The sequence below is a fragment of the Blennius ocellaris genome (genome assembly GCF_963422515.1).
Source record: "Blennius ocellaris genome assembly, chromosome: 8".
NCBI lineage: Eukaryota > Metazoa > Chordata > Actinopteri > Blenniiformes > Blenniidae > Blennius > Blennius ocellaris.
Window position 1 is genome coordinate 7654836 of NC_137657.1, and position 27605 is coordinate 7682440.

Here is a 27605-nt window from a genome sequence, read left to right on the forward strand (position 1 = left end):
GTGTGTGTGTGTGTGTGTGTGTGTGTGTGTGTGTGTGTGTGTGTGTGTGTGTGTGTGTGTGTGTGTGTGTTGAATCTCAATCCCGGAGCGGCTGTGAATTATAGGACATGACAGTCTCAGGTGTACGAGGGGAGACGAGGATGTGTATGTGTGCGTGTGTGTGTGTGTGTGTGTGTGTGTGTGTGTGTGTGTGTGTGTGTGTGTGTGTGTGTGTGTGTGTGTGTGTGCGTGCGTGTCGGGGCTGACGTTAATAGACGTAGCCCTCGCTGTAGGGGTGCGGCTGGCAGTAGGGCGCCTCCTGCACGTAGGCCATGTTCTCGTCAAAGTGCGACAGCGGCACGGTGTCCTCCTCGTTGATCTGCCGCTCCATGTCCGTCTTCAGCACCGGCCGCTGGTTGTCGGGGAACGCCATGGAGAACAAGGCCTCGGGGTCGCACACGAACTTGTACACGTATCTCTCGCCGGCCACCTGGAAGGTCGACACGCAGCCACATGAGACCTTCGCGAATGGAAGTCAAGCGCTTCACCCACTCTGCTGGGGAAGAAGTGACTTCTGGACATTTTAGCCTCAGTTTTCAGGGTTTATACGTTCTAAAAAGCAAACATTTGATCCTGTTGCTTAGATTAACTTCAATTCTTCATGTGTCGCTTGTAACTGTCGTACCTGTTAACACTTGTTTTATTTATTTATTCTCCTGATTTTCATGTAATTCTACTATTTCCTTGTAAAGCAGTGGGAATTGACCCCACATTGTTCCACTTGCTTCCTGAGCTTGCTCCACACTCTTTACTTAAATTAGCTCTTCTGTTCTAAAGCAGCGTCGCTCATCAAATGAAGCATTTTGTGCAAATACATTTAGAGATAAAAGGATCGAAACTTTGGCTTTGGAAACATACACAAATAAACTTAAAATTGCATCCATCCAGCCTTTTCCTATAGAGTCAATCCAGCGTAAAATCACTGGGCAGGTCATCATTCTGTTATTATGATGATGTTAATCATCCTTATTATGGTTTTTCAAAAGGCATTTAAGTGGCTTTTATCTTTATATTTATATCCTGTTGCTGGTAAAATGATTTGGTTTGCCTACTTCTCATAACCGAGACTCTAACAAAGACCACAATCTACCAGAAAGCAGACAAATAGAGATTTGTGTCACTGCAGTGACAATCCAGCAGCTTATTCAAAAACAAAGAGTGAAAAAAAAAAAAGAAAGAAAAAAGTGACAAATATTAATTTATTGCACCGCTTGTGACATTTCTACACAAATATAATCCAAATGAATGCAGGGGGTATAATTCCATCACATTATTACTGTTAAAGAAATTTCTCCTTGAAATCAATTCAAATGAATCATAATCATGACATGAATTCGTTCACTCTCTTTTGCATTTGTTCAGATCAGAATCTGTTTTTAAAAAATTGGGCTTTAAAAGGAAGAATAGAGCAATATTCACTTCGGGGCTAAAGGATCGATGCACGAATGGATCGAAAGCTGAAGATCCACAAATTAAGAGGCAAGTTGTCATTTTACTGGTCGAACGATCAACATGGTGGAGTTTTCTCACTGGGATTCCAGAAGGATAATTTCCTGAAACTGACTTCTTAATTTAAGTTTTACGTGTTGATTTTTAGCTTTAAATGCGTGACCCTTTACCTTTTCGGCAAATCTTCACAGTAAAGGATTGGAAAACACGACATTTAGGGATCGATCAAGGAATAATACAACTTGACGTTACTATGATTGTACTGGAGACTGAACCAGTCCACCAACAAGCTCCAAAAACACAAAATTTTAATTAAAATTTTCGTGTGTTTGTGTGTGTGAGATCAGTCATCTTCCTCATGCAGGCTTCATGAGGAAGGAGCGTTAACGCGTCACTCCCCTTTAACACTTTAACACAGGTGATGCCAATCAGCCCATTGACTGTGTGTTGAAAGCTTAAAGCTTCTTTTCACATTAAGATGATGCCTTGTTTTCTAAATATTAGACGGGATCCCTCAGGAGGAGGGAAAAAAAAAAAAAAGAAGCTCATTTAGATTTCCGAGTTGCACGTTTAAATTAATTTTTTTTTACCTTTTGCATGATTCCTTTCTCGTAGTAGTAGCGCAACGATCTGCTGAGTTTGTCGTAATTCATCGCCGGCCGATTCTTCTGTATCCCCCACCGACGTGCCACCTTTGTCACACACACACACACACACACACACACACACACACACACACACACACACACACACACACACACACACACACACACACACACACACACACACACACACACACACACACACACACGGTATAAACAAAGGGAGTCAGCGAACAAAGACACGCTCGACCTGATTTCCTGACGTGAACGCGGCGGCTGAAACGTTAAAAACCAAACTTGTGAGTCCACATTGTTGTTAATGTAGCGGTAATTAGAAGGCGTCCAGCCTGAGCGGACCTGACCAGGGATGTGTTCATTAGGCGCTTGTCACGCGCCCAGCGGAGGAGGCAGCAGATGTTCCAGCACCTGTCGACCAGACCACCCACCACCCGGCCCCGCAGCCCAAACCCGCCGCCTCCTGAACGCTCTTTGCTCCAGCTCCGCTCGCTCTCTCTCTCCCTCTCTCTCTCCCCCGTTATTCTCCCCCCCCCCTTCTCCTCGTTGCCATCCTCTGGGCCGTTGACGGCGCTACACCTGCCCGCGCCGAGGAGCAGAAGTCGGCGGCGAACGTTTGTCCGCGGCGTCCCGATGCGACTGCGTTTGGTCACCTGATGGCATGAATGGGCCCCCCTGTTAGCTGCAGCTGGCCGTTACCTCCCGACACCATCGGGCCACGTGGACCTCTGCCAGGTACCCCCCCCACCCCCAACCCCAACCCCACCCCCCAACGCCTGCACCCTCCTTCCATCCTCCAGCGACAGTGACTGAGCTCCACTGTGTGTGATGTGGCCACACACACACACACACACGCACGCACGCACACACTCAGCCTCTGTTTTCATTTCAAAAGGCCCAACTGCCAACATGGGTTATATTTTTAGGAATATGTCCCGTGAAATATTTAGCAGGGCCGTGAAGGGTCAGCCTGCGGAGTGCAGAATAAACCCAGCAGACACTGGAGGGAGGCATTGTTTGATTTGCCTCAATTCATCATGCAGCCTGTTTATCCGCTGCTAACGAGCCGATTCAGCTGAAAATGTATGTTTTTGGACTCTGTCTCAAAACAAATAAGTTCCTCATTGAATCTTTCTGGCTTGTTTTTAATAGCTTTATTTATCTGGTTGGCTCAGTGGCTAACTGTGTTTGTTTTCGTCTCAACACGCCTTATTTATAGTAATTTATGACAGATAACCATGATAAATAAAGAATCATTTATGATTTAAAAGAAATATGCATTTGTTTCAAAATAGTTTTCAGCTAAATACCATGGAAATCTGATTAAAATCATTAAATAAGCTCCAGTGCAAACTGACAGGCATTATGGTTGCAGGCCTGTATGTAAGGACTCAACAACCTCACTACCACTCTTAAAGTAAAAGCTACAATCCAGAATGTTGTAAATATTACGACTGATGTTTGCTCTGCAAAGTCAAAACAACTACATTTCAAATGAATCCACAAAAATGTGGGATGAAATATTGATGTTATGTTATCATGAAGATCAAATCTCAAGGGCAAAAGACATTAGCATCACGTACGGAAACGTTTGTCATTATCCCGATCCACCCGGCCGTTGACGCAACATTCTCACGTATCACATGTTCACAGAATACCTCGCGGCTCCTTTTGATCTCGTTTCATGTCCGACTGACACCAAGTTTCACAATAACAAAAATTAGCCACTTAGCATAGCATCTCAAAACACATTTACTTGCTGTGTTTTGGCTGATCGTCCACATCCTCATTAGAAAAACACAATATAGATGCAAAGACGGATTCGAATAGACCTTCTTTCGCCAGCCAGAGTGGACTGAAAGACGAAAGAGGAGAAGGGACTGTGTCTCGGCGGAGGTGCTCCGCTCACCTCTTCTGGCTCGATGAGCTTGAACTCCATGCCGCGGCCGGTCCAGGCGATGAAGTGGGAGTTGGACGGGTCGTCCAGCAGGGCCACCAGGAACTGCCAGAGCTGCAGCGAGCCTCTGCGCTGGTACGACGGGCCCTCGCGGTACAGGCCCGACTCCTGCTTTATGTCACCTGATGAACGATTCATTTGTTTTTAGCGATTAATTTATTTCCTCCCCCTTTTCTTTTACGTGGATCTCAGCAAAGACTTACCTTCGACCTTTTCGGGCACCACGCAGGTATCGTCGTAGAAGTGACGGGCCACTTTGTCAAACATACAACCTGGAAGACAGGACAGACAAATAGGAGATTTGATGTAACATTCAGGTAAAAATTTAAATCAAATCCCAGGATCCCATTCCCCGGCACCCCGCCCCTAAAAACATCCACACGTGTCATCGGAGGTACCTTCAGTCCTGTTAGTGTGAGCCAGATAGCCGTCTTGCCGTAAGTAGACAGAGTGGCAGCTAGGCACTTCTGCTGAAAGCCAGGCAAGAACGAGAGTGGGTGTTAAAGGGCCCGAAGGCAGCATTAAGAACACGATCTCCGTTATCTGAGAGCAGTCAAAGCCGGTTCCCTCAATGCACCACTGGCTCTGATTAAAGGGAAAAGGCCCTCCGGGGTCGGCGCCGCGGCGGCTCGCAGCCAGGGGGGCGCTCTCTCTCTCTCTCTCCCTCTCTGTCTCTCTCTCTCTCTCCCTGTCTCTCGCTCTCTCTCTCCACACCACCGATGCACGCCGCGAGCGTCTCCACTCGGAGGAAGATTCGCTGCCGAGTGAAACATGGTGTAAGTTTTGCGAGACGACGCCTCCACCGCACGTCTCCACGTCGGAGCTAAACGGACCTGCAGGTGTTAGTTTCTTTCACGTCTTCACTGAATTGCTCTGCAGCTGCGGCAACGTTTCGCCAAGACACCCGAGGACTGATCTTCTCAACCTCTTGGTGAAACAAGCTTTCTTTCTTTTGGTTACGCTCACCGGTGTGACTCCTCTACCCTTTCTTGGTGTTGCTGAATTATTCAACACCCTTAATTTCTCACTTTTGTGGACATGAAAAGTCACAAAAGAAACCCTATAATAAGACATTTACTCAGTTTTAAAGAGTCAAAATGATCTAAAACGGACTCATTTCCCAATTTTGTTCTTAAATAATCTGTTAATTGGCAGTTTTATATAGATATGGCCACATATTGAACACCAGGGGTTCCAAACCTGGAGTCCAGGTTTAAAAAAAAAAAGCTTTTCTGGTGCTGCTTTTGTATGTTTGCACCTGAGTGTTTCCGCCTGGTTTGGCTTCATTGTGATTTTATGTCAAATGAAAGGAGAAAAAGGGGGTTGCAGCTATTTCTGATGAGGCGATAAGTTGGAAACCACACAACAACACACACCTGATTCCTACTGTGTAAGAATTAATGAACAAAAGGACTTTAATTGTGACTTGTTTCCCCACTACCTTGGGTCAAAGGCAGAAATCAGTCGTCTGTCTTCATCATCGGCCTTTTCCGTCTTGCTAAGTGACTGTCTCTTCCCCACTGTGCTCGTCGTGTCATGTGAAATCTTGCTCAGTGTCTCACTGCACCAGTTCCTCCTTCATATCAAATCGAATTATACAGTTCTTATTGCCCTTCTTTTTAAAAAAAAAAAAAGGGTAGCGTCATCACTATACGGCAGCGTAGCGGTTTGACTCTGGGCTTTAGAACCTTCCCGTTCACGCGCTTGAGGTTGAAAGGCGACTCTCAATTGCCCACAAGTGTTCATGTCCGTGTGTTTGCCCTGTGATGGAGAGGCCACCTCCTCCAGGCCTCGTCCTTCCAGCTTGGACCGACTCCAGCCCCGTAATGACCCAGTGGGCACGGCAGCGAAGAAGACTGATGCCTTTCATCCATCCTCGGTTTGGGAACAACAGGAAATGGATGAGTAAATGACCAAATGTGGTCAATATGTTGTTAAGGCAGGAAGTGGGCGGGGCTTAGGTCAAAGAAAGCGAAGTCAACTAAGCCGAGCTCCACTGTTGGGAGCACGTACACAAAACGTGCGTCATATTTTGAATTATTGCACTATGGTGTGCGTTACCAATCAGCACAAATTGGCCGGTGAAACTGGAGGGGAGTTTGTTGACGATGGGAGCACGTCCATAAAAAAAACACAGTAATATGTAAGGAAAATTCAGGAATAGTGTTATGACTTTTGTTAACCAGACAAACCACTTGTAAAACATTGGCCAGTTAAATCCGATGGGATTTAGGTGAAAAACACAAAATAGTGGGGATACTAGTTGCCAGTGAACAACAGGCACACACATAATTTAATCTGGAATTGTTTGGTTTCCAAATCCAAACGTATCTGGACACGACATCTTCACGACTCGTGACCGACTGGCTGCATCGCAATTTGTGGAAATTCGCATCAGAAAAATCAAGAATAATAATCCATAATCTCAAGATGTTATAAAGTATCATAAAATGAAATGTTTTCATTTTATTTTCATGAGAAGCAGTAGATGTTATTCATGATTTGAGTGTGAAAAACACTTTTTTTTTTTTTTTTACTGATATTCCATCTTTTGAGATGCAGGTAATTAAACTTCTTTGTGTAATTTATTTAGATAAATAACTTCATGAGTTGTTTTTTTTATCATAAATAATCAACATTTTACCATTGTATTAAAACCTTTAATTGTCTGTTTGCCCGTCTTTGCTTTACAGTGAAGACTGTGTTCATCTGAACCTTCCACACCGACAGGAGAGACGCTGCGATCAAAAGCGACCCGGACAGATTACCGAGCGAATGTCCGATAAACAGACTGAGGCCCCTTCATTTAGGGCCCATAAACATTTCTCTGAGCTTCATCAAAGTAATGGGCTTGTGGAGGAAATTGCTGCTAATGGAATTACCAGCTCCCCTCCCATCCTTTCCAACAGGCCTGCTCCAGTCAACATGCTCCGCTGTGACGGCTAATAAATCCACTGCCATGATCCATCTTGGATATACGGCGCAGGACGCAACATGGCAGCACCAATCGGCGCTTCGACTAATCATCAAACATGTCAAATGAGACATTTCCGATAACAACTCCACTTAATATTTCAGCTATTTGTCAAGCAAATCTATGGGAGATTACCTCCATCATTGAAAAGTTTGAAAACAGTTTTAAAAGTTCCACAATGTAAGATTTAAGTAATGCCACATTTGTACTGCTGGGGGCAGTAATGAGTCACAGTTCGTCTGAATTTCAGCAGTTTGCTATTCGTTGTTTCCCAGTTAAATCTCAGCTGTTGCTTCTTCTATTGGAGTTTTCTTGAACTGAATAAAGGAGTTTGAGTTGGGGTGACTCACTGCACCACCTTGTGGGTAAAACTGGCATTACATGTCGGAACACTGCTGCCACCTGCTTGGCGCACTAACGTTGGTAGATATATTTGGAACTTTCTCATACTTGCTGCACCCTTTGATACGAGTCCCTGTACCATGATGTTGTTATTCATGTCACATTGTTTATATTGTTGTAAATCAGAACTCGTCACAATGTGATTATCTTGTGAATAAAAATTAACATTTGGACAAATAATAAAAATAATTTTTATATCAATCAAATTTGCAGACTTGTTAATTGAGTTTTGGAAATGCGAAAAAAAATACACGTAAGTTTGCTGAAGGTGTGACATTGAACTGAATTGTTTGCGATTGTGCCATAGTATGTCCAACTTTGTTCAAAGAGATAATTTAAGACATTAAGTATCAATTACAAGAGCTTAAGTCATGAAGCAGAAAACAGTAGCACTCGTAAACCACATCCTGGTAACAACTCAGTGTCCAGCGGGAAATAAGAAAGATTTTGAACTGAATGTCAAGGTTCGTCTTCTATTGCTGTAAATTAGCATTGAGAATATGTTGAAAACAGATCAATCCTGCTTGTAAAAAAAACTAAACCAGCGACTTGCAGTAAAAGAGACGTGAAAAAGGCGACCAGTGTTTTCCTTGAACTGGGTGCTTTTCCCCCCGACTGGTCACACAGACTCTCCTGGGTCATCTCTGTCTCTCTGTCGCCTTGTGAATGAACCCGGCGAATGTTCATTCATGTCCTGATGTAGCCTCAGGCTCCACAGAGGCGCCGTGATTAGGTCCCTTCACTCTCTAACCGAAGGGAGCGGACATGCGTGGGAGGGCGGATTCTGGACGGTGACCAGGCACTGCCCCCCGCCCCCACCCCACCCCCACCCCCCCAACCCTCCCCTTTTCTATTAGAGCGCCACAGGAAATGGCAAACAGCACAGACACCCGGTCCAACCAGATCCCCGGCCCTAATAATGGGCAAACTCAATAAACACCAACCCCCTCCTTCCAGCCCGAAAACGACAACGCTTAGAAAGCTAAAAAAAAAAAAGAAGAAGAACTAAACAGTTTTTTATCTTCTACCTACCAGAGCAGAGTAACAGAAGTGAAGGGAACTCACCTGAGTCGTAGGTGAAGTCCCTCGGCTCCTGCTTGATCATCATGCCGCCCGGGTACGTGTGGGGCAGCGGCGCTCCCATCATGGTCGGGTGTTCGAAGAGCGGGTCGGGGTACTCCTGCTTGAAGCCTTGTGGGGGGAAGGGGATGTTGGGCTCCGACATCTGCCTGTGGTAGATGGGCCGGCCGTCCCGAGCCATGGTCGGAGGGGAGGGGAACGAGTGGCACGGCTCCGAGAGCTGACGGCGAAACCTGAGAGGGGCGGGCATGTCGGATGAAGGGGGGGGGGGGGGGGGGGGGGGAGTACAGGTGGGATGATGACGAACGAAAGTCAAGGAGACAGACTCGACTATCGATGTGTCAACAGAGTGTCTACCCCTGAAGGCTTTCTTCACTGCTGGAGCACGTTTATTGTGTTTATTGTCGCCGCCATATTGGATGAGGACCAGTTTTGTCTCCACGTTTTTGAGCGTAAAGAAAAATCGGAACTTTTCAACACATTTGGTGAAACACGAGGTTAAAGTGTTGATAAACACCGTGGTAAAGAAATGCGCCATTAACAGCTGACAGAACCAGCACCATATATCGATCTTAATCAAGTGGTTCAGTATGAAAAGCCGCATTTTGAATGTCACAAAACACCATGAATCCTAATGACATTTGCTTCCTGCGTGACAAACCAAACTGTGTGAAAGTCTGTTGAATATTCTGAACGTTAGGATCATTTGATTTGCGTAACAATCTCCTTCAATAGAAGTGAATGCAATGGAGATGAAGATGGTCCTCATCCAATATGGCGGCGACAGTGAAGACACTCCGGGGTCTACTTACATTATGCCTTTGTAGTTTGAAACGTCCAGCATGACCATTATTTTTCTCAGTTTTTCCCAAATGTTTCATGGATTACTTATTAATTTCTTATCGATTGAAGAACTCATGGTAATAAGAAATAAATGGAGTACAAGACGATCAATTATTCTATTAAAACACAGATTTATGAAACATAATTTGCATGTAATCAACAAAAACTGAGGCGATAAAATCTTTTCGCCGACAGAGTGGCCTACCTGTGGTCCATGGAGTAGGCGCTGTCAGGGAGGGGCTGCGACGGCGGTATGTGGGCGTAGGTCCGGTCGGGTTTGGGCGTCGGTGCCGCCGTGGGGGAGCCATGGTGAAGGGGGGACACGGGGGTGCTACAGGGGGGCGTCACTGGGCTGGAGGGCTTCATTCCTGCTGGCTGCTTCTGCTCATAGGCACTGTGGTAACCACAAGAATAGAGGACGGCAAAAGGCGGATTTTAAATCACCGAAAACCAACAAAAACAAGCAAAATGGACCAATTTATGTTAGAAATAAGTCCAATGCTACTTCAACAGTTTAGCATTGTTTTATTTCTAAAAAAAAATGCTTTTTTTCTGACAAACATTTGCATAGGGTACTCGTGTCAATGCTGCAAGTATCAAATATGTCTTACTATTACTGTAACATGACTTTCCCTTCGTCAATATTAGAGGACCATGCATTTTAAATAGCAAAAATATCGTTTTTACCAGAATTGTATTATACGAATGACACATTTTGCACTTTTTCTTAAATAGAAGGGCTACATATAGATATAAATACATACAGGGGCTAAGATAGCAATACTTAGTTTTCCATCTGAATCTGCGCTGACGCCAGCAGGCGAGCAAATAAATCATAAACCATCTCCAGAAGGCTTTCTGCATGCAACATCATTACACCAGCCTACAAACAGAAATTACACTCTAAACAAGCAACACGCGAGTCCTGTTAATGTTAATTTAATGTGAAAAAGAAGAAATTCAACTGCAAATTTCTCTTTGGCACTAACAGACAAATGTCTCACTGTGATGATCAATTTGACATGTATTCAGGATAAATGCCAGTATTGATGTCCAGTGTTTTTTGATTAGAAAATAAAGCTGTGTATTGTGTCACACTACAATGTTTCTGCATTGTTAGAATATACAGACACATATTTTGATTAAATAGCTCTAAAGAACTCTAAAGAGTTTTTAATCTGCCCTATAGGAGTTTTTTTTGTTGAAGTAAGTTTCCCATTGTCTGGTGTTTCACACAGTGAACTCAAACTATACCTTGTGTACGAGTGTGAACCAAACTTTAACAAAATGATTTCAAATAAAAGAAAGACATGTATAATAACATACAACCAATAATAATTTGGCTAATTTTAAACATATGACAGCCTATAATGCAAGAACTTTCTGATATCGTAACATTTTGCCAATTATTGAACTAATTATTACTTAATCGAAGTCATAATAAAAAACAATGAAGCTATATAAAAAAAAAAACTACAGCCAATTACATAACAGCATTTTTTTTGAGCAGTCTGCTTTTCAAAAATAGGTATAATGAATGGAGTCTTTATGAGAATACATATGTGTCAGATACGTCTTTAAATTAGGATTATTTTAGGTTCTATTACATTTAAAATGTTTAAAATTATCCTATGACAGGTCATTATTAAATTACTGGTTGCTCCAAGTACATCTATTCATATGCCCTTTATTGCCATGAAATTTTATTTTATGGAACAAACTGATATTTAAATTTTTCTTTTTTCTTTTCGTGTTTTGATTCTGGAAGTTTTGGACTATTTCGTCTGCGTGTTTGTAAAAGACGTGCGTGTTTGGAGCGGGCGCTGTCGGCCGAGGCCCACCTGATGCTGTACGGGCACTTCTCTCCATACTGGAGCTTGAAGGGCCGCTCCTGACTGCAGTTGGAGCTCAGCTCTGAACACGGGCTGTGGAGCTCCCGCTTGATCTTCAGCTGCAGTCCGTGGAAAGCCACTAGGAGAGAGAGAGAGAGGTAGAGAGAGAGAGAGAGAGAGAGAGAGAGAGCGAGAGCGAGAGAGAGACGGAGTGAGACACCGCCTCCATACATCAACTAGCTTTAAACCAGACTGAGAGCAGAAACAGACGAGGTTTTGTTTTCAGAACTCAGCGGGTTTTTTTTTTGTCGAGCACGTGGTTATTTTTAGCGATTGAAAAAAAAAAATGTTCACGCTCACGCTCAACCCAGAAACTGATCAAATTAATCAATAAGAGTTTTCTTTCAAACAAATATCCTGTGAGAAAAATGTTAATGTAAAAAAAAATGTGTCACCCCATCCAACTACAAATAACATTTGACCCTATAAATTGAATTACAGTCAAACTTATTCAGATTTTATTCCAGGAAAACGTGCAACATGTGCAAGACAATGCCACTTTTCCCAGGACAACTTTAATTTTCACTAATTATGAACCAACTCGGCTGTTTTACAGGGTTTATGTTCTGTTTTTAAAGGAAACGCCTCGAAACGGTTCAGTGAGTCAACTTGCTTGTGCACTGATGTCGTGTGATCATTGATTTTTTTTTTGCTGATTAGCACACATTTTTCCAATATTTTCCATAGATTTGCAACACCACTGCCATTTGATCAATACCTCCTCTTTTCCAGGCATGCTTTCACTGACCGAGCCACTGGATGTGGACGAGAATATTTAACTGACCCTCTTATAGCTTGAATCTATTCAGAGGTCATGACTGTAACTGTCATAAAAATATGATCAAAGATTTATTCCACTTTCAACGCATTATATCAGAGGATGTGTTTGATAGTTAAGGTTTGTTTTGCCGGTGGTGCTTCAGAAGGCCACCGTGAATGACTCAGCTTTGTGTTTTATAAAATGCTATTAATAGAATACAAGAAAGAAAATAGCACAGTGATTCAGTCTGCTTGTAAATTGGTGCTGATTTAGGATTTTTTTTTTTTTTAACAATTATTTTCCATAAAATTGTAAGAAACATATGAAAGGAGCTAATCAATACATAATCCTCTCAGATTTATTTTGATTTCATGACTGTAAAACTTGCAAAAAAAGCAAATTTATACCACTTTTCCCAAGAGGATCTTCCAATTAATTACAGTTCTTCAACATTAGTTTGACGGTACTGAGAAACCGTTCCCGGTGAATCATGTCACTGCAGAAATCCTTCATACCACCATGATGACGAGTGTGTGAGTGGAAAGTAAACACATTTTAATCCAGGAGCAACATATAATCCAATTTAGGAACAAAAGCTAGATTTATGGGAAATGATCCATGCGATGTCATCTTATTAAACTTCACACCTTGTAAAGTGATCTTCTCAGTTTGAGCCCAGATTGCAAAGATACATACTAGAAATAGATTTTTTTGACTTTATTCAGCCTTGTAGAAGAAGAGTGGAGATCAATGACCATTAAAATACACTCGTGAGCTTTTCACTGGGAAACTGCACTGTAATGCAGGGGATCAGTATCAGTGCATCAATGGGCAACAAATGAAGATAAACTAAAAAGGCTCTTTTTCGGAGGATTCGTCTCCGACATCCTGCAAACGACTCACTTCAAGTCTCATTTGTTGGGAAAACATCTTTTTTTTTTTTTCCCCTGCTGCTGAAATATGACAACAGTCAAACGGAGAGAGCGGCGAGTTGCTTTCAGCTGGTTGTCAATACGCTCCAGACGACTAGAACTGGCCTCATTGATCCGAGGAGGAGGGAGGGGCTCCCTCTCTCTCTCTCTCTCTCTCTCTCTCTCCATCTGAGAGGCCGTTAAGTGCCTGATCAGTCCTGATTAACATCCCATCATCTCCAGTCATGATCAACGCTAATCCGATTGACCGCGCCTCGGACTCCACCCTCGGGCGGAGTTGGGTTCTGCTTCGCCGAAGCTGCACGGCGAAGCCGGCGCACCGCCAGGGCATCGACCAATGATTGGCTCCTAATTTATGAATGGAGAGCTGATGTCCGTCAACTCAGTCAACTTTCACACTAAATACAGACTAAAAGCATTTCTGCATATTTTCAAATAGTTTTTTTTTTTCCCCATAAGGTTATTTTGGGGGTGGGATTATTTGTTTTGCTGCTAATTCTGCTAAACAAACTTTCCGTATATATTTTTTTATTTAAATGGCTCCTGAAATAGACTATAATCTGTTGGATTATTTCTCTTTTATTCCCGTTTTTGTTAAATTGGCAAACTCACAAACAAAATAATGACCTGAACTATAAATTGTTCATCTATCATCTATCTCTGCATATTTTCAACGTGTTAATTAAAGGCTATTTAGGAAGTGCAATTACTTACATTTTCAAAATTCCATACTAAAAATAGTTATAAACTCCTTTTTCTTACATAAAGCATACAAGAATGGCTGCACTTTTTTCAAATGCATGTTTTAACATTTGTCTCTGTATATTTTCCAGTTTTCTCTTTCAATCCTCGCTGAAATCTGCTTCAATTTCTGGGAATGTTTCTCTCTTTCTAACGTTTGCGGGACACGTAGCTTCAAATTAGCAGCGTCACAAACTTGGACTTGTTCTGACTTTTTTTTCCAATGGTAAAAAGTCAAAGTAGTGAGAAGTTTGGAACAGATGAGGAAAGTCTGTCAACTTAAGTCTCAACAAACATTTTGACAATAAACGAGTACAGAGACAAAACTCTAGGATTATCTTTGATTTACTTCTTCTGAGAGACAAAAACGTATGTATATAAATTCAAAACAACAAGTGATGAAGTTCATCAACTCTCAATCTCGTCAAAGACCAGTTTAAATCTGGAGGAATATTACTTCTCTTTCACTCTATTTCAGAGACACATGCCTTCACATTTCCATATTTTCAAACAGAAGGACGAGAAGTTATTTATTTCTAAAATAAAATGATGCTGATGGTTTAGTTCACATTGTTTATAGTGCATTTTTTTTTTTAAATAAACATTTGTATTAATGTCCATTTTAGACTACTTTTCTTCAATTATTCCCATGATGAGCCTCAAATCTATGGGATTATTTCTCTTTTACTTTCTCACGATGGGCCTTGGAATTAACACATTTCCAGAGAGAACAGACTAAATCCTAAATAGACTAAAAGCTATTTTTTTAATTAATAGTATATGAAGCATTGATTGTTTATCTATTTTAATGCTGCTATTTGTTTTTTTAATGAGAACATTTAATTAAAGAGGTTTTTCTGCATTTAATAGTTTATGAATTAAAAGAAATACAACTTTAATAAACTTTGTCTTTCAATAACAACGTAAAGATGTATTTTTCTTAAATTGATGGTATTTAAATGGATGTTTTATCTCCTTTTATATATTTCTTGTAAAACAAACCACTTAAATGTTTTTCTTTTTTTAAGTACGGTTCACAGAGTTTAATATCGATGGAATCTTTCCTCTTTGAATTTGCAAACCTTTGAGTGAAGTTACACTCAAACTCTCCATGAATGGGTTTTTTTTTATACTTTATTTAAGAGGAAGTCTTGCGTATGTGGGCAGACAAAGAGGTCAGAGTCTATTAACTTCTGTGTGACTTAATATTCCGAGTGTGACTTAATATTCACACGTTCGATGGGCGAAGGGACTCAAATCTGGATTATTTACCTTTTCTAATCCAGCCACAGGCACTGGGGATATTTATATTTTTTTTTGGGGGGGGGGGTGTTTCTCACGGCTGACTGACAGCTGCCGTACGAGCAGGGGTCGATCTGTCAACACCCCACCCGACGTACATCCAACCCCCCCAGGGCCCCGGGCCACGTGGGCCCCCGGCATGACAGACCTCGGGGGTTGTTTCGCAGGCCCTCGAGGGGGCCCGACCTTTCCGGGTCATCGATCGGAGGTCAAACAGACACTTCCTGCGGGGAGACCTTTGACGACGTTTGCACGGCTCAGTCTTGTTAGGAGCCAAAACAAGGCCTCGGCTTGGCCTGTCCGCGTCAACGCCGCGGCCACTTTGACCACGAGTCACCGGCCATATCCCTCCCTCAGTTCACGGGTCCCTCATACGCGCCGCGATCGACTGCAGGAGACGCAGCAGCCATTAACAATAGCTGCACGAGTGCTGCAGCGCAGCGCCTTAATTTAGAAATGGAAATGTCACAATAGATTTCGTCAGCGGGGTGCCAAGGTACACAAATCAATAGCGAGGGCATCGCCTCTGACGAAAACAGAGACTTCCTTTTTAGTCCAGAATGTCATGCCCATCACCGCTTGATTGCTCTCATTATCTACATATTGATTAAGAGAGGCGGTAGGCTGTTTAAAAGAAGAAGCAGTTAGAACAATTACGGGCTCTATTTTCAATGCAAATCTGTTGTTTTTTTTGTCTTCCTTTTCCCTGCACTTGACTCAAACCCTTCTGCAATTTTCTTTGGTATTTGCTGCACAGAATATAAGAAAACAATAAGAATTTGAGATTTTTTTTCCTCCCCCCCCCCCACACTTTGGTCTAGTAATTCAATTTGTTTGCCAACACTTTGATTGTACAATTAAAAAAAAAAAAAAAGTCTTGGCCTCGATTGTTGTGCTGCTCTCAGGTACAAATCGTGCGTTTTGGCAGATCCGAAGCCGACGTTTGGCAGATATTTCTCCGGTCCATTCATGAAAAAAATACAGGTCTTTTGGCACCAGCGTAAAAACCCTCCATTCCATTTTCACCTACTGTAGGTGCCCGCCTTTGCTGTTAAATGATGGCGGCTCGGATCTGCTGGTAACGTGTGGCCTCATTTTACACCTCCTCTCCTCCTTCATTCCCTGCTAAGTTATGCTAATGGTAAGCATCTGTGTTGGAGTTGGAGACAAAGAAATTCTCTCCTTCTCCTCCTTCAGCCCCGAGGACACTTTCGCTCCGAGGCCGCTCACATGCTGCTTCGGCGCCGCGCCGATGGGAGAGTGCGAAGTTGACATTGAGGGCAAAAAGTGCCACCGCTTCTCGGGAGCCGTGCATGAATCTAAATCCATCGTGACGCAACGTGAAAAACTCAACAACAAGAGCCGACAGGTCACCGTCAACATTCAAGTGCTTCGTTGGTTCTGCTTTGCGGTTTCACTAAACAGCTAAGCATGTTATTCTTCCCCAATAAGCCTGAAACCAACATATTTCTTCTGTCTTATTTGGTTCCGTTTTCTAAAAAAAACAAAAAAAAAAAACACTTTCAGCTGATTAATTATATTCACTTAACAGAGTAACAACAGAATTCTCGGAGTCTTGAAACGTGATGTTTCACGGTAACAGTTAGCAACATGCTAACAATCTTACATCTTACCTTGACTATTTATTGACTAAAACAAGACAACGATGAATGTTATGTAAACTAAAAATCTTAATCTCCGTGCTAAAAACGCATCCTGAATACAGAAGCTTCCTTATTCTTTCAGTCGTAGCCTGAAATGTATTCATTTTTTAAACAATCACCAGCTATGGTGATTGTTTAACATTAATGTTTAATGTCTAATGTTACCACCGAGCCACCAAATGTTACATTACATTTGATATTAACTAAAATTAATTTCAGCTAATGTGAAAAAAACCCTTAAGAATGATCAAGTGGTATGTTTTTGGATTAAAATGGCCACGTTTCATCAAAATAATATGACTAATCTCCAGGCTAGCCTACCACATGAGCTGGCAAACTCATAGCTTAGCAACTCCAGGGATGCATGACATGTTGGTAAAGTAAATTTTATTACATTTATTTGCAGATAAAATGTTTTAGCCTGAAATGAAACCATTACCATTGATTATCTCATTGCGCCACCTCTAGAATATATCAATGTTATTAGTTTTCTAATGAATGAAGCTTTTTCATGAACATCTATCGCCATCTTTTCATAAAAGCTCCTCAAAGAATGAAAGGTCACCCTTTGGGCACCAATGGGCAACTTTAATGACCCTTAATAGCGTTTCCTCTTTAACTTCAGCTTGCAGAAAAAGTACGCTCGTCTTTAGGATGTTGCCTACGAAGGCATTAGTACAAAATCTATTTGTCTTCGGTCGTTTCAAGAGAGGAAATGTGTAACCGTCCGTCGCGTGAAGCCTTATCCGCGCCACCTTCGCTCGACCTGGTCTCGTCGACAAGTCCTCGTGGCTCCGTGCACCTTCTTCCACCGTCCCCCTCTCTTCTCGGCTCAGTGAAACCCATATGGGAGGGCTGCCGGCTGGGACGCCTGCTCGAGCGCCCAACCACGGTGCCCTCAACCCCCCCCGCCATCTGTTAGTGCCCCTCCAGTCTGCCGCGGCTCTGCCAACAGGACATTTCAGATGGTCAGCAGTCTCCTGCCACCGCGGCCACCCACCCCGGCTACCTCTGAAGGACAACAGGACAGTCCTGGTGACCTCTGGTTCTCCCACACCAAACACGCCAAACACACCGATCCGGGGTTTGATGCTGATTTCCTTTGGACTCATCAACTCACACAGCTGCTTTTATTGTTTTTAAAAAAAAGGTTGGTTTCATACTTCTACTGAAAACTATACCTGCAAATGAAGAAAATAAAAGTATTCTGAGGATACAAGTTTAAATTTACACCTATATATTAATATAAATACTGAAAAGAAAATGACTAAAGAGTGATTCAGGTTGAAATAACCACTTTGCAACTGCAACTTTAATGGAAAATATTTACCTTTTTTGTAAGAAATATGATGCACAAGCAACACTGTGTATCAATTATTCACATTTAAGATAATTTCAAGACGGTGAATCCAACCACACCACACACTGGCTTTCAATCCAGACCACCAACAGAAACTTGTGTTAATATTTCAGAGTCACGCTGCATTAAAAGAAAATTCATGGTTTCACCTATACGAGGCAGCAGCCAGTAAATCCTTTTGATTCATTCTAAAATTAAGCTTTGCTATTAAAATAAAGACTGGTTTCTTATTGTGTTCACATCTCAGATTTCTAACATCTGCATGTAGAGATGTGATAGTGAGATGAAATTGGATAAATATCAAGAGGTATGAATTCAGATTTTCTGCACTAATAAGCAATTAGGATTTAGCATGAACGGTGTGACTCAAGCAGGGTGATCATTAGGTGTGAAATGTCCAAAATGTCCATTTTATTACATTTTTTTTTATCTGTACCAAAATGAATTATTATTTAAGAGCACCTTCTACATCGAGATGCAATAAAATATATTGTTTTAAAAGTATTTTAAATACAAGAAACCCTTAAAATTCTTATTAAAACACAATAATCAACAAAAATGCAATTCAACTTGGAAAAAAATAGGCAGATAGTCATACTAACTTCTACATTAATGGTAAAAATGTGTGTTTTTTTTTTCACTTTTTCTAACACCTTATATAAAGTTCACTTCTCTGAGATCCACTAGAAATGTTTTATATATAAAAATATATATTTTTCCCTCCACTATTGCCAAAACTACTACTATGTGAAAATGTTATATTATTGTCCTTTGTTTTTAACTTGAACTGGATTGAACTAATTTAATACAATATATTTCCGACTGAAGACGCGGATGTGACGGGAAAAATACCAAAAACAGCCAAGGGGCTTCTGTAAAATACTGTGTATTAGAAGAACAATCCCAAAGCATAACGATGTTATCGCATATGACATGTCAACCCAATATCAGGCAGTCAGAGATTAAAACTTCCCCACACGCAGACCAGACAAAACACATCTAATAAAAATCTAAATAAAATCCAACTGTCCTCTCGCAAGCATGAAGACCAACTCTAAACTCAAAAACTAACTGTAAAATCAGACGATTGCCTCTAAACTCATGCAATTAACTCTAAAATTGCATGATTGTTGCTGAACTCATACAGTAAATTCTAAACTTGTACAATTAACTCGAAACTCACAATTAACACGACTGACTACAGGCTCGCATGATTAACTCTAAGCCCGTACAATTAACTGTAAACTCACACAATTAAACTTAAGAATCACATGATTAGGTCTAAACTCACATGACTAACTGTAAACCCAACATTTAACTACTAAACTAACTCATGCCACTCGATTAATTCTAAAATGGCACGAATTTTGAACAGTAAAATAAACAGATTTTAAGTGGAATTGTTATTTTCTTCAGAAATTGTTCAGAAAGCAAGTCATTTTTTAAATTCTGGATGATAAAACGGTATCGGTTGGATTATTTCAGGGTCACATATGGTTTAAAAAAACCTCCACTTAATTCACCGTCTGTCACGGAATCTTTCAATTTCAAGAACATACATGACATTTTCTTTTGTTTCAGAGTATTTTTTTTTCATTATAAATAACAACTTCCTGCCTCTTCTTCAGCTTTGCCTCCAGGTTAAAGGGCGTTGAGGACACCGAGGACCTGCAGATTATTTTCTCTCTCCCTCTTTTTATTTTTTTTTCATTTTCAGTGCATTTTGGCTCCTCTGAAAGACATGTGCTTGCTCCGAGTCCCACTGAGCTCCACTCACTCAATTTCTGTCCCCACCTTGGCACTACTTCCTCCAGGAACCGACCAAGTGCCAAGTCACCAGTCACAACGTGTGCAAAAAACAAAAAAAACACCACCACCAGGCACAAGCAGGTGAAGAAGCACCTTCTCTGCACTCGTGGCTCATATTCGAGGATGTTTTCAAACTTTCAGGAAGTATTTTAGAAACCGAATCTCTTAATTTTATCCATAAAAAAAAAAAAAAAAAAAAAAAAGAGGACACAAAAACAACCTGTGTTTTCTTTCATGCTGTAAAATCCCCAGTGAGGATTAGGCCAAACATCCAAATGTAGTAGTAACTAATATTACGCCGCCAGATTTAGAAAAATGTAACCACACTTGGATGGTTGGGCACAAAAAGCACTTCTGAGGAAAGGTCGGGGAGGAACACTTTTTTCTTTTTCTGTTTTTTTTTAAAGATTTGCTTAAAAAAAAAAACAAATTGGGAAAAACAGTCGTCAATTGACAAGCCGGGGAGTTAAAAATATCACTTCAAGAGAAAAAAAAATAAAAAAATCAGCCACAATATTTTGATGTCTCCTTATGCAAATAAGTCACAGTGCTATAATATCTCAGAGGTTCATGAGGGGGAGACAGATTGAGAGGGAGAGACCCCCCCCCCCTCTTCCTGCTCTTCCTCCTCCTCCTCTTCCTCACCCACCATGCACCTGTCTGCAGACCTGCAAGACTGCTGCAGCCCTCCAGAGAGCACAATGCAAGCAAGAGGTGAGGCTACCGAGAGACGTGGAAAAACACACGCACACGCACACGCACACGCACACGCACACGCACACGCACACACACACACACACACACACACACACACACACACACACACGCAAGTACAAACACACCGAGCAAAGAGAAAAGAAACACCACAGATGTTCACACACAAAAGAAATAAAGGGTCTCTTACTCACAGTTTTCAGTCTGGAAGTCTGGAACAAACTGCTCGTCATTGTCGGGAACTTGAGCTAAAGACAGGAAAGAAGAAGAAGAAGAAGAAGAAGAAGAGGAGAAAGAAGAAGAAAGGAGGTGATTGTTTTTGATGTTGATGGACAACACAGCGCCCGACGCCCCCCCTCCCCTCCACCATCCTGTAGCAAACCGTCTCCGGGGACGTTAGTTCGCCCCATCGCAGCGTAGTTCGCCTCTGCTGTCAGTCCAAGAACACGAAAAATGTGTTTTACAAGAAAAAGAAAAAGAGCCAAAAAGAACTGGTTAGGTTTTTACTCTTTTCCCCCCCTATTTGTTTGTAATGATTCATTTTGAATAACTGAAATGTTATAAAAGGACGCTGGTTTCTGTTGGTTTATATGACTTTACGTCTTAATTTTAAAGTTATTATTATACAATCCTTATTATACATGATATGGATTAACTAACCCATTTTGGATTATTAAAAAAAACCTGATAAATCAATTGTAATGAGAACACACATTTGCATATATTTATCTATTCTTTGCCATCCTGTATATCCAGATATCCAGAAATCTCAGGATCGTATATTTAAATATCATGCAGTTTTCAGTATTTTAAGATGCTTTTTTTTAAAAAAGAGAAAAAAAATAGATTTTATGAAAATATTTTAGTTTTTCATGGATTCTTAACTGAAGAAAAGAACTAAAAATGCAGTAACTATATCAAATTATATGTATTTAAAGTGTAATTTGTGTCAAACTATTAAATTATGGGGAAAAAATATATTAAAGTGTCTAAAATTACATGAAAAGCACTATGTAAATTCAACAGAATTATTTTTGATCGCTTATCTGATACACAAATAAATTCCATTGTTTTCTTCTTTTAAATTCTCTCCACTTCACTTCCTGCTCTGACATGAATCTCACTCATAAAAACCAGGAAAACCTTGACGGTAAAACCTGTTCTGGCCCAAATGAACACCAACATTTGAAAAAAAAAAAAAAGGAAACATGAATTTAATATCATTATTTCCTTTACTGGTGGTTAAATCTGCTTTATGTGACATCAAATGGTAAAAAAAAGTGTTTTTAACAACTAGAAAAAAATGTTTTTGTAAATAAAGATAGCAAAAGCAGTGAAGTTTTCTAACAAAGTCCAGTACGACAGAGAGACCCTTCCCTCCTTCAGGTGACCGTCCACTTCCTGAGGTCGCCTCGTCCACCGCCCGCCCGGCAGAACTCGCCTGTCGCTCTTTGCCAGCAGCCAAACACCCATTGTTTAGCCACATCTAATTGGCTTCCTCCCCACTGCTGGATCCACCTGTACCTGCCGAGTCAGGGCTGTTCCGGCCCCCTTTTCTCCCAAAGCCTCACCTGCACTTGCCGCTAATGCTCAAATAATGAAGCCTCCGGCCCCAATTACTTTATATCGCCTTATATTTACGGCTCGCCGCGATTCCCCATCAGGTTACACTCTCGCCAGCAAATGGCACAAAAAAAAAAAAAAGGGAAAAAAGAGATTTAAATGTGTCATTAGCACGTCTATTTATACACACAATGAGGTGGATCCTCATTATCACGAGATCAGTAGCGTGCCTTGACATGTCTGGAGATCATCACAAAAAATAAAAAAATAAATAAAATAATAGAGGCTGATTTTTCCATTGTTGGTCGCTCCTGATGTGGTCGGGGTCGTTTTATTCTTCCTTCGCCAGAGGTGTGAATTGAGGGGAGTAAACAATTAACAGACAGGGAGGAGAAATCTCGGCGTGTTTACAGAAAGATGTCAAGCGGGTGAAGAGAGCAAACAAAGACGTGGAGGGGAGTCGAGTGCAGCCAAAGCTGCCGGGGATGCGGCTTGGTGGGGATCAAATAAGAAGTAAATAACGTAAAACGTCAAGCTGATCTTTATCGTCATGAGGAGCTACGTTCTCCATGGCGCCAGAGCCGCGTGCTCCTTAAAGGCTCATACCGTCACATTCTGAATAATTTGTTAGAAATACATGGGCTCAAAGACAAGTTTAACTCTTAAAGGTCCTCAGCAATAACTCGTGCTTTTATTGTGAAATAATAATAATTTAAAAAAACACACAGACCATGAAAAACGTAGGTTTCGCACAAACCTCAACACAGAGACGACAAATGGGAATAAATCAGATTTTAACAAAGGACAAGTTCATTATTTTGATATTTTACGGGCATGTTTGGTACTTTGTGTATAAATCGTGTACAAACTAGGCTTCATTAGTAATAAGCTTCTTTTTTTTTTAAGACAGATTTTAATTTAGCTCCATCTTTACAATAATTTTTTAGAAATCTTGGATCGACAAGGTTTTTTAACCCTTCATTGGGCCAAGGACTATATTGCCTTACAAATACAGTTATGATTTGATGGAAATTATGGGACGCATGCTTCAATGCTCATGATAAACATTAAGTTATGATATTGTGTCATTTTTAATCACAGTGTACATGAAATACTTCTTAAAAGTCAGATTTATCGTGCTTCTTTTGTAAATAGTACAGTGAGAAAGTGCTCTATTGTGTGTTTCCAATCTTTTCTAGTGATCTAGAAGGAAATCTGTCTAATTAAGATGATCTTGAATGCTGGAAATTGTTGAAAATGTGTGTTGTTATTCCGTCAGTTTGTGATTTAAATGTGCATTTTTCAGACGAGGTTGTCAATTTCTGATGCTCCTATAGAGTCTGACAAAGGTTAAAAAGGTCATAAGAGAACATAATTAAGGATAGGCTATGAATACGTGGCTTTGCAGACAAGTCCTTACATGATAAGACAAGTTGAAACCTTGGAAAGTCCAAATCCTAAACCTGCCAAAGTAACACAACAATGAAAAACGCAGGTCACAAGCTGGGTTTCTTTTGTTGTTTTTTTTGCACAAACTTGGAAAGCGACACCGAGATGAGAAATGGGGAGTACAAAAAAGGAAAGAAAGAAAGAAAGCAGCAGTGTTTCTTGCGTCTAAAAGGAAGTGGAGGATGGATGAGTCACCGGCCCCAGACTGTGAATGAGCCAGCTGATCTCTGCAACAAACTCCTGTGGAGAACGGCAGAGCTGGAAATCTGCCGCCATTCACAAAAAGAATATTAAAAAAAACAAAAAAAAACAAAACCTGGCAGGACACTGAGAGGATAAAAAAAGAAAGGTTGTAGAAGGGTGTAAAAAAAAAAAAAAAAAAAACGACCTGCGAGGTCAGAAACTATCAGAGGAACTCGTGACTTCATTTTAAGCAAATTTCCTCTTTTGCCTGCACTGATTTACAAGACAAATGATGTTATCTGCACCAGAATTTAACAGATAAATCAGCCAGCTAACAAAGTTAAAGCAAAAGAAAGAAAAAAGAAACTTAATTAAATCCTGAGAAATGTAAAGGCTTTTTTCTTTCTTTCTTTCTTTTTTTTTTTTTAAATCCTGGATTGAGCCTCAGAGGAGAAGGAGGGCCGTCGTGGTTTCGGGGGGTCAGATATTCACCCGTCATTGACAAACCTTCAGACCTCTCAAGTCTCGCCAGTCGGAAATTCAGTCCGTCGCTCATAATTCGTCCCCTCATTCCAATTACCTGAACTAATAAATCTCCGAAAGGAGGAGGCATTTCTTTTTTGCCCCTAATGGACAGGAAGTCATTCATTAAATCTACAATCCTGAAGCGCACATCAGCACATCGATCCACGACGGGCAGAAATGTAATCTTTAACGGTAATACCTTATCAGCTGCCGTCTCTTTTCTCACTTTGAGATGCTGAAATATTAAAATCATGTCTTATTCTTTTTACACACCCTGCGGTGCGCGTGTGTGTGTGTGCGCGCGTGTGTGTGCGTGTATGTGTGTGTGCGGCGACGCCTGCTCACACCTCGCTGCTGCTCAGGAGTGGGTTCAACTCCTCCAATCTCAGTTTCAAAGAATACTTCTCATTTTTTAAGAGCGTTGGATTGCACTGCGAGCGCTTTCAAATGTGTTAAAGAATAGATGGGGGCCCATAAATGATTGAGACCTTTTTTTTTTTTTTCTCCCCCGGCTGTGTGAAGTGAAAATTTCCCTCCACACTTTCCCAGTGGATGTATTAGAACTCAATCTTATGTTGGAGAAAAAAAAAAGTATTAAAGTTGATTCAGTTAAGATTGCACACTTCAGAGTTCCGCTTTAAGACTGAAGTTATGGCTTTACGGCGCCGCTTTAAAAAAAATGACACGTTGAGCGTTTTACTGCACAAAGAAAACCAACAAAGAATTAAAAAAAAACAAAAAAACTCCACAATCACAGCCTGCCACATGTTGGACGTCAATAAACCTGTAATAAAAGCTAAATAAATAAGCCTCGGTGGCGTGACTGCGCTTGATTTAACCATATTTCAACTCAACACACACGGCAAAGACTTGATCTTTAAACAAATCTGAATTTCTAGTTTTATTCTTCAAATTTAAGCAATTCTAACGCTTTTTCAGAGTAAAACACACAAATCAAATAGGTTGAAGTGCAGCGAAGATGCTGCCTTTCCTCGTCACAAAGTCATCGACAAATTCTATCGATTAAAAACACTGAATTTGTTGTAGTTTTCTCATGCAATCAAACTTAAACCTCATTTTTTTTCACCGCTTCTACATCCCAACTTTCAACCGACAAGAGCAGTTTGAAACTAGACTAAACTGTTTCACTTTATACACGAAACTCCCATCTTTTGAACAACTTTCTGGCGGCTTACGTCTCAGTTGGGATTTGAATAGAAGAAGTGTGACATGCGGGCGTGCTCATCCAAACACGGCGGGGGGGGGAAATAAAAAACAAACAAACACGACGGACAAAACAAATCACCACTGACCAAAACTTCGGTGCTGCAGACACGATGGGAAAAGGACGCTGGCGCTTAAATCCTGAAGCATCACGTCTCAGTTAGACCACAATGAGCAAGTCTTGCCATCAGAGAGAAGAAAAATAAAAAATAAAAAATGGATGGATGTTTAAAAAAAAAAAAAAAAAAAAAAAAAAATGTAGAGTTTGGAAGTTTGTGAGGAAAAAAAAAATTCATAGATCCATTTCTCTCTCTCTTTTTTTTTGCAGCCAGGGAATGAAATGGAAGAAGAGAAGGTAGATGGTGCAGCTGGAGGAGATAGAGAGGTGTGCTGAGAGGTAGCAGAGAGAGAGAGAGAGAGAGAGAGAGGGAGGGAGGGGAGGAGAGAGAGAGAGCTGGTAGGCTACAGCAGAGCGCTGGTGGAGGTAGTGGTGGTGGAGGTGGTGGTGGTGGTGGCGGCTGGCGTGCAGCGCGTTAGCTCCTGCCAAAAGCGGAGGAGACAGTGAGCGTCGGAGAGCCTTCTCCTGGTAATCTGTGATGACACTCTCTGGGTAGAGCCTCCTCGCTCTCCCTCAAGACCCCGCGCTCTCCCTCTCTAATGTATGCATGACACACAAGGTGCCTCTTCCACACAGGCTTTTAATTGGACTGCGACGCGAGGCATGTAACTCCAGGCAGCTTTTATTCCCCCCCTCCTCCTCCTCCTCCTCCACCACCTCCCCTTCCTCCTATCCATTTTTTTTGAACCCATCTCTCCTCCTTTTTTCCTTTTTCAATTTTAAAACACTCACCTTCTGCCAGCCAAGTCTCTTGCAGCTGACTGAGGTCCTGGAAAAGCTCTGAAAGAAAGAGAAAACCAAAGCAAGAGGTTTGAAAAGCAGTTTTAAAAAAAAAAGATAAAAAAACAAAAAAAACAACAACAAAAAAAAAAAAACGGTCAAAGCCCAGGAGAAGCATCAGAAACAACCGACTTCATTATGGCTGCCATTGGAGCTCAGTGGGCATGAGTGCAGCTAATAACAAGTCAATTTGTGTCTCTGACCGCTGACGAGAGGCTTGTGAGGATCATGGCAGGCCGCTGTGCTGTAATTGAGATTCTGTAGTTAAGCAGCACAGGTGGCCCGCAAACCAATTGAATTTTTGCTAAATGTTTAGGAGCCGTGAAATTAACTTCTCCCTCCGTCCCGCCGCCGCCCACCTTCAGTGTCCAGCGCCAGGTCGGGCTTAATGAATTTTCTCTTTCTGTCATTTGCTGGCCTCTCGCAGCTCGTTGTCTTTTCTAGCAGCTTCTGCAAAAAAAAAAAAAGAAGAAAGAAAAGAAAAACCCCACAAATCAATGTTTTTAACTCAGTGGAGCAGTAATTCTGTTCTTGACTGCTGCACACGTGAAACAGCAAATGAATGAGCAGCTCATTGATGCTTCACACACTTCTAAAGCCTGACCCATGCAACGGCAACAAAAAAAAAAGAAAAGCAACGGGGGTGGTGGCGGTGGTGGTGCTTTCACAAATCAGACATAATTAACAAGTGGTAACATGGTGCATAAGCAATAAGACGGTGTAAAGTGGGGAGCACCTTGTTTGGCTGTTTATCTTTGATGATTAGATAAAAAAAACAAAAAACTTAAATGGTCCCTGAGGGAGAGATGAGTGTTGGCAACAGTAGAGACAAAGACAAGAGATTAGAACAAACAGGAGGAATTAAAAGAGGAGAAGAGATCTGCACAATACGAGAAGACATTAGAGATGATGGGGGAGACAGACAAACAGATATAAAGCAGCAGCATCATCAGAGTTGGGAAGTGGGAGACAGCACACTGATTTAGTCTGAACTTTTTTGTTTTTTTTCACCCACTTTGGAGGAACAGTGAGGCACTTGCTGGTCGTGAAATCCATTCATCCTGTGAGCTGAAGAGGAGCCAGCGAAGTGTCCGGGTCACTCTGAAATGGGGAAAAAAAACAACAACAAATGCGCACAAAGTTCAGAGATTTGGCTTACAAGTTTAGGATTGCAGATTCCATAATAAATGCACAGTGTCGAGCGCACAATATTGTTGTTTTTAAGCCT

At 41.4% G+C, this 27605-nt stretch overlaps 1 protein-coding gene across 4 annotated transcripts; it reads right to left on the minus strand.

The window, feature by feature from the left end:
* Nucleotides 1-247: 247 nt before the first annotated feature.
* Nucleotides 248-27437, minus strand: etv1 (ETS variant transcription factor 1; the record flags this gene model as incomplete). 4 transcript variants are annotated; one of them, XM_080501242.1, is made up of 12 exons in its annotated part: nucleotides 248-469; nucleotides 2079-2180; nucleotides 4015-4184; nucleotides 4266-4334; nucleotides 4461-4529; nucleotides 8504-8751; nucleotides 9567-9755; nucleotides 11203-11332; nucleotides 20730-20783; nucleotides 26330-26377; nucleotides 26737-26827; nucleotides 27393-27437. In XM_080501242.1, the coding sequence occupies 12 exons, from the start codon at nucleotides 27435-27437 to the stop codon at nucleotides 248-250; spliced, it is 1437 nt and encodes a 478-aa protein (XP_080357368.1). The 4 variants fall into 4 exon arrangements, with proteins under 4 accessions (XP_080357368.1, XP_080357369.1, XP_080357370.1 ...); XM_080501243.1 differs by lacking the exons at nucleotides 26330-26377; nucleotides 26737-26827; nucleotides 27393-27437 and adding an exon at nucleotides 25569-25629; XM_080501244.1 differs by lacking the exons at nucleotides 20730-20783; nucleotides 26330-26377; nucleotides 26737-26827; nucleotides 27393-27437 and adding an exon at nucleotides 25569-25629.
* Between the last annotated feature and the right edge of the window lie 168 nt (nucleotides 27438-27605).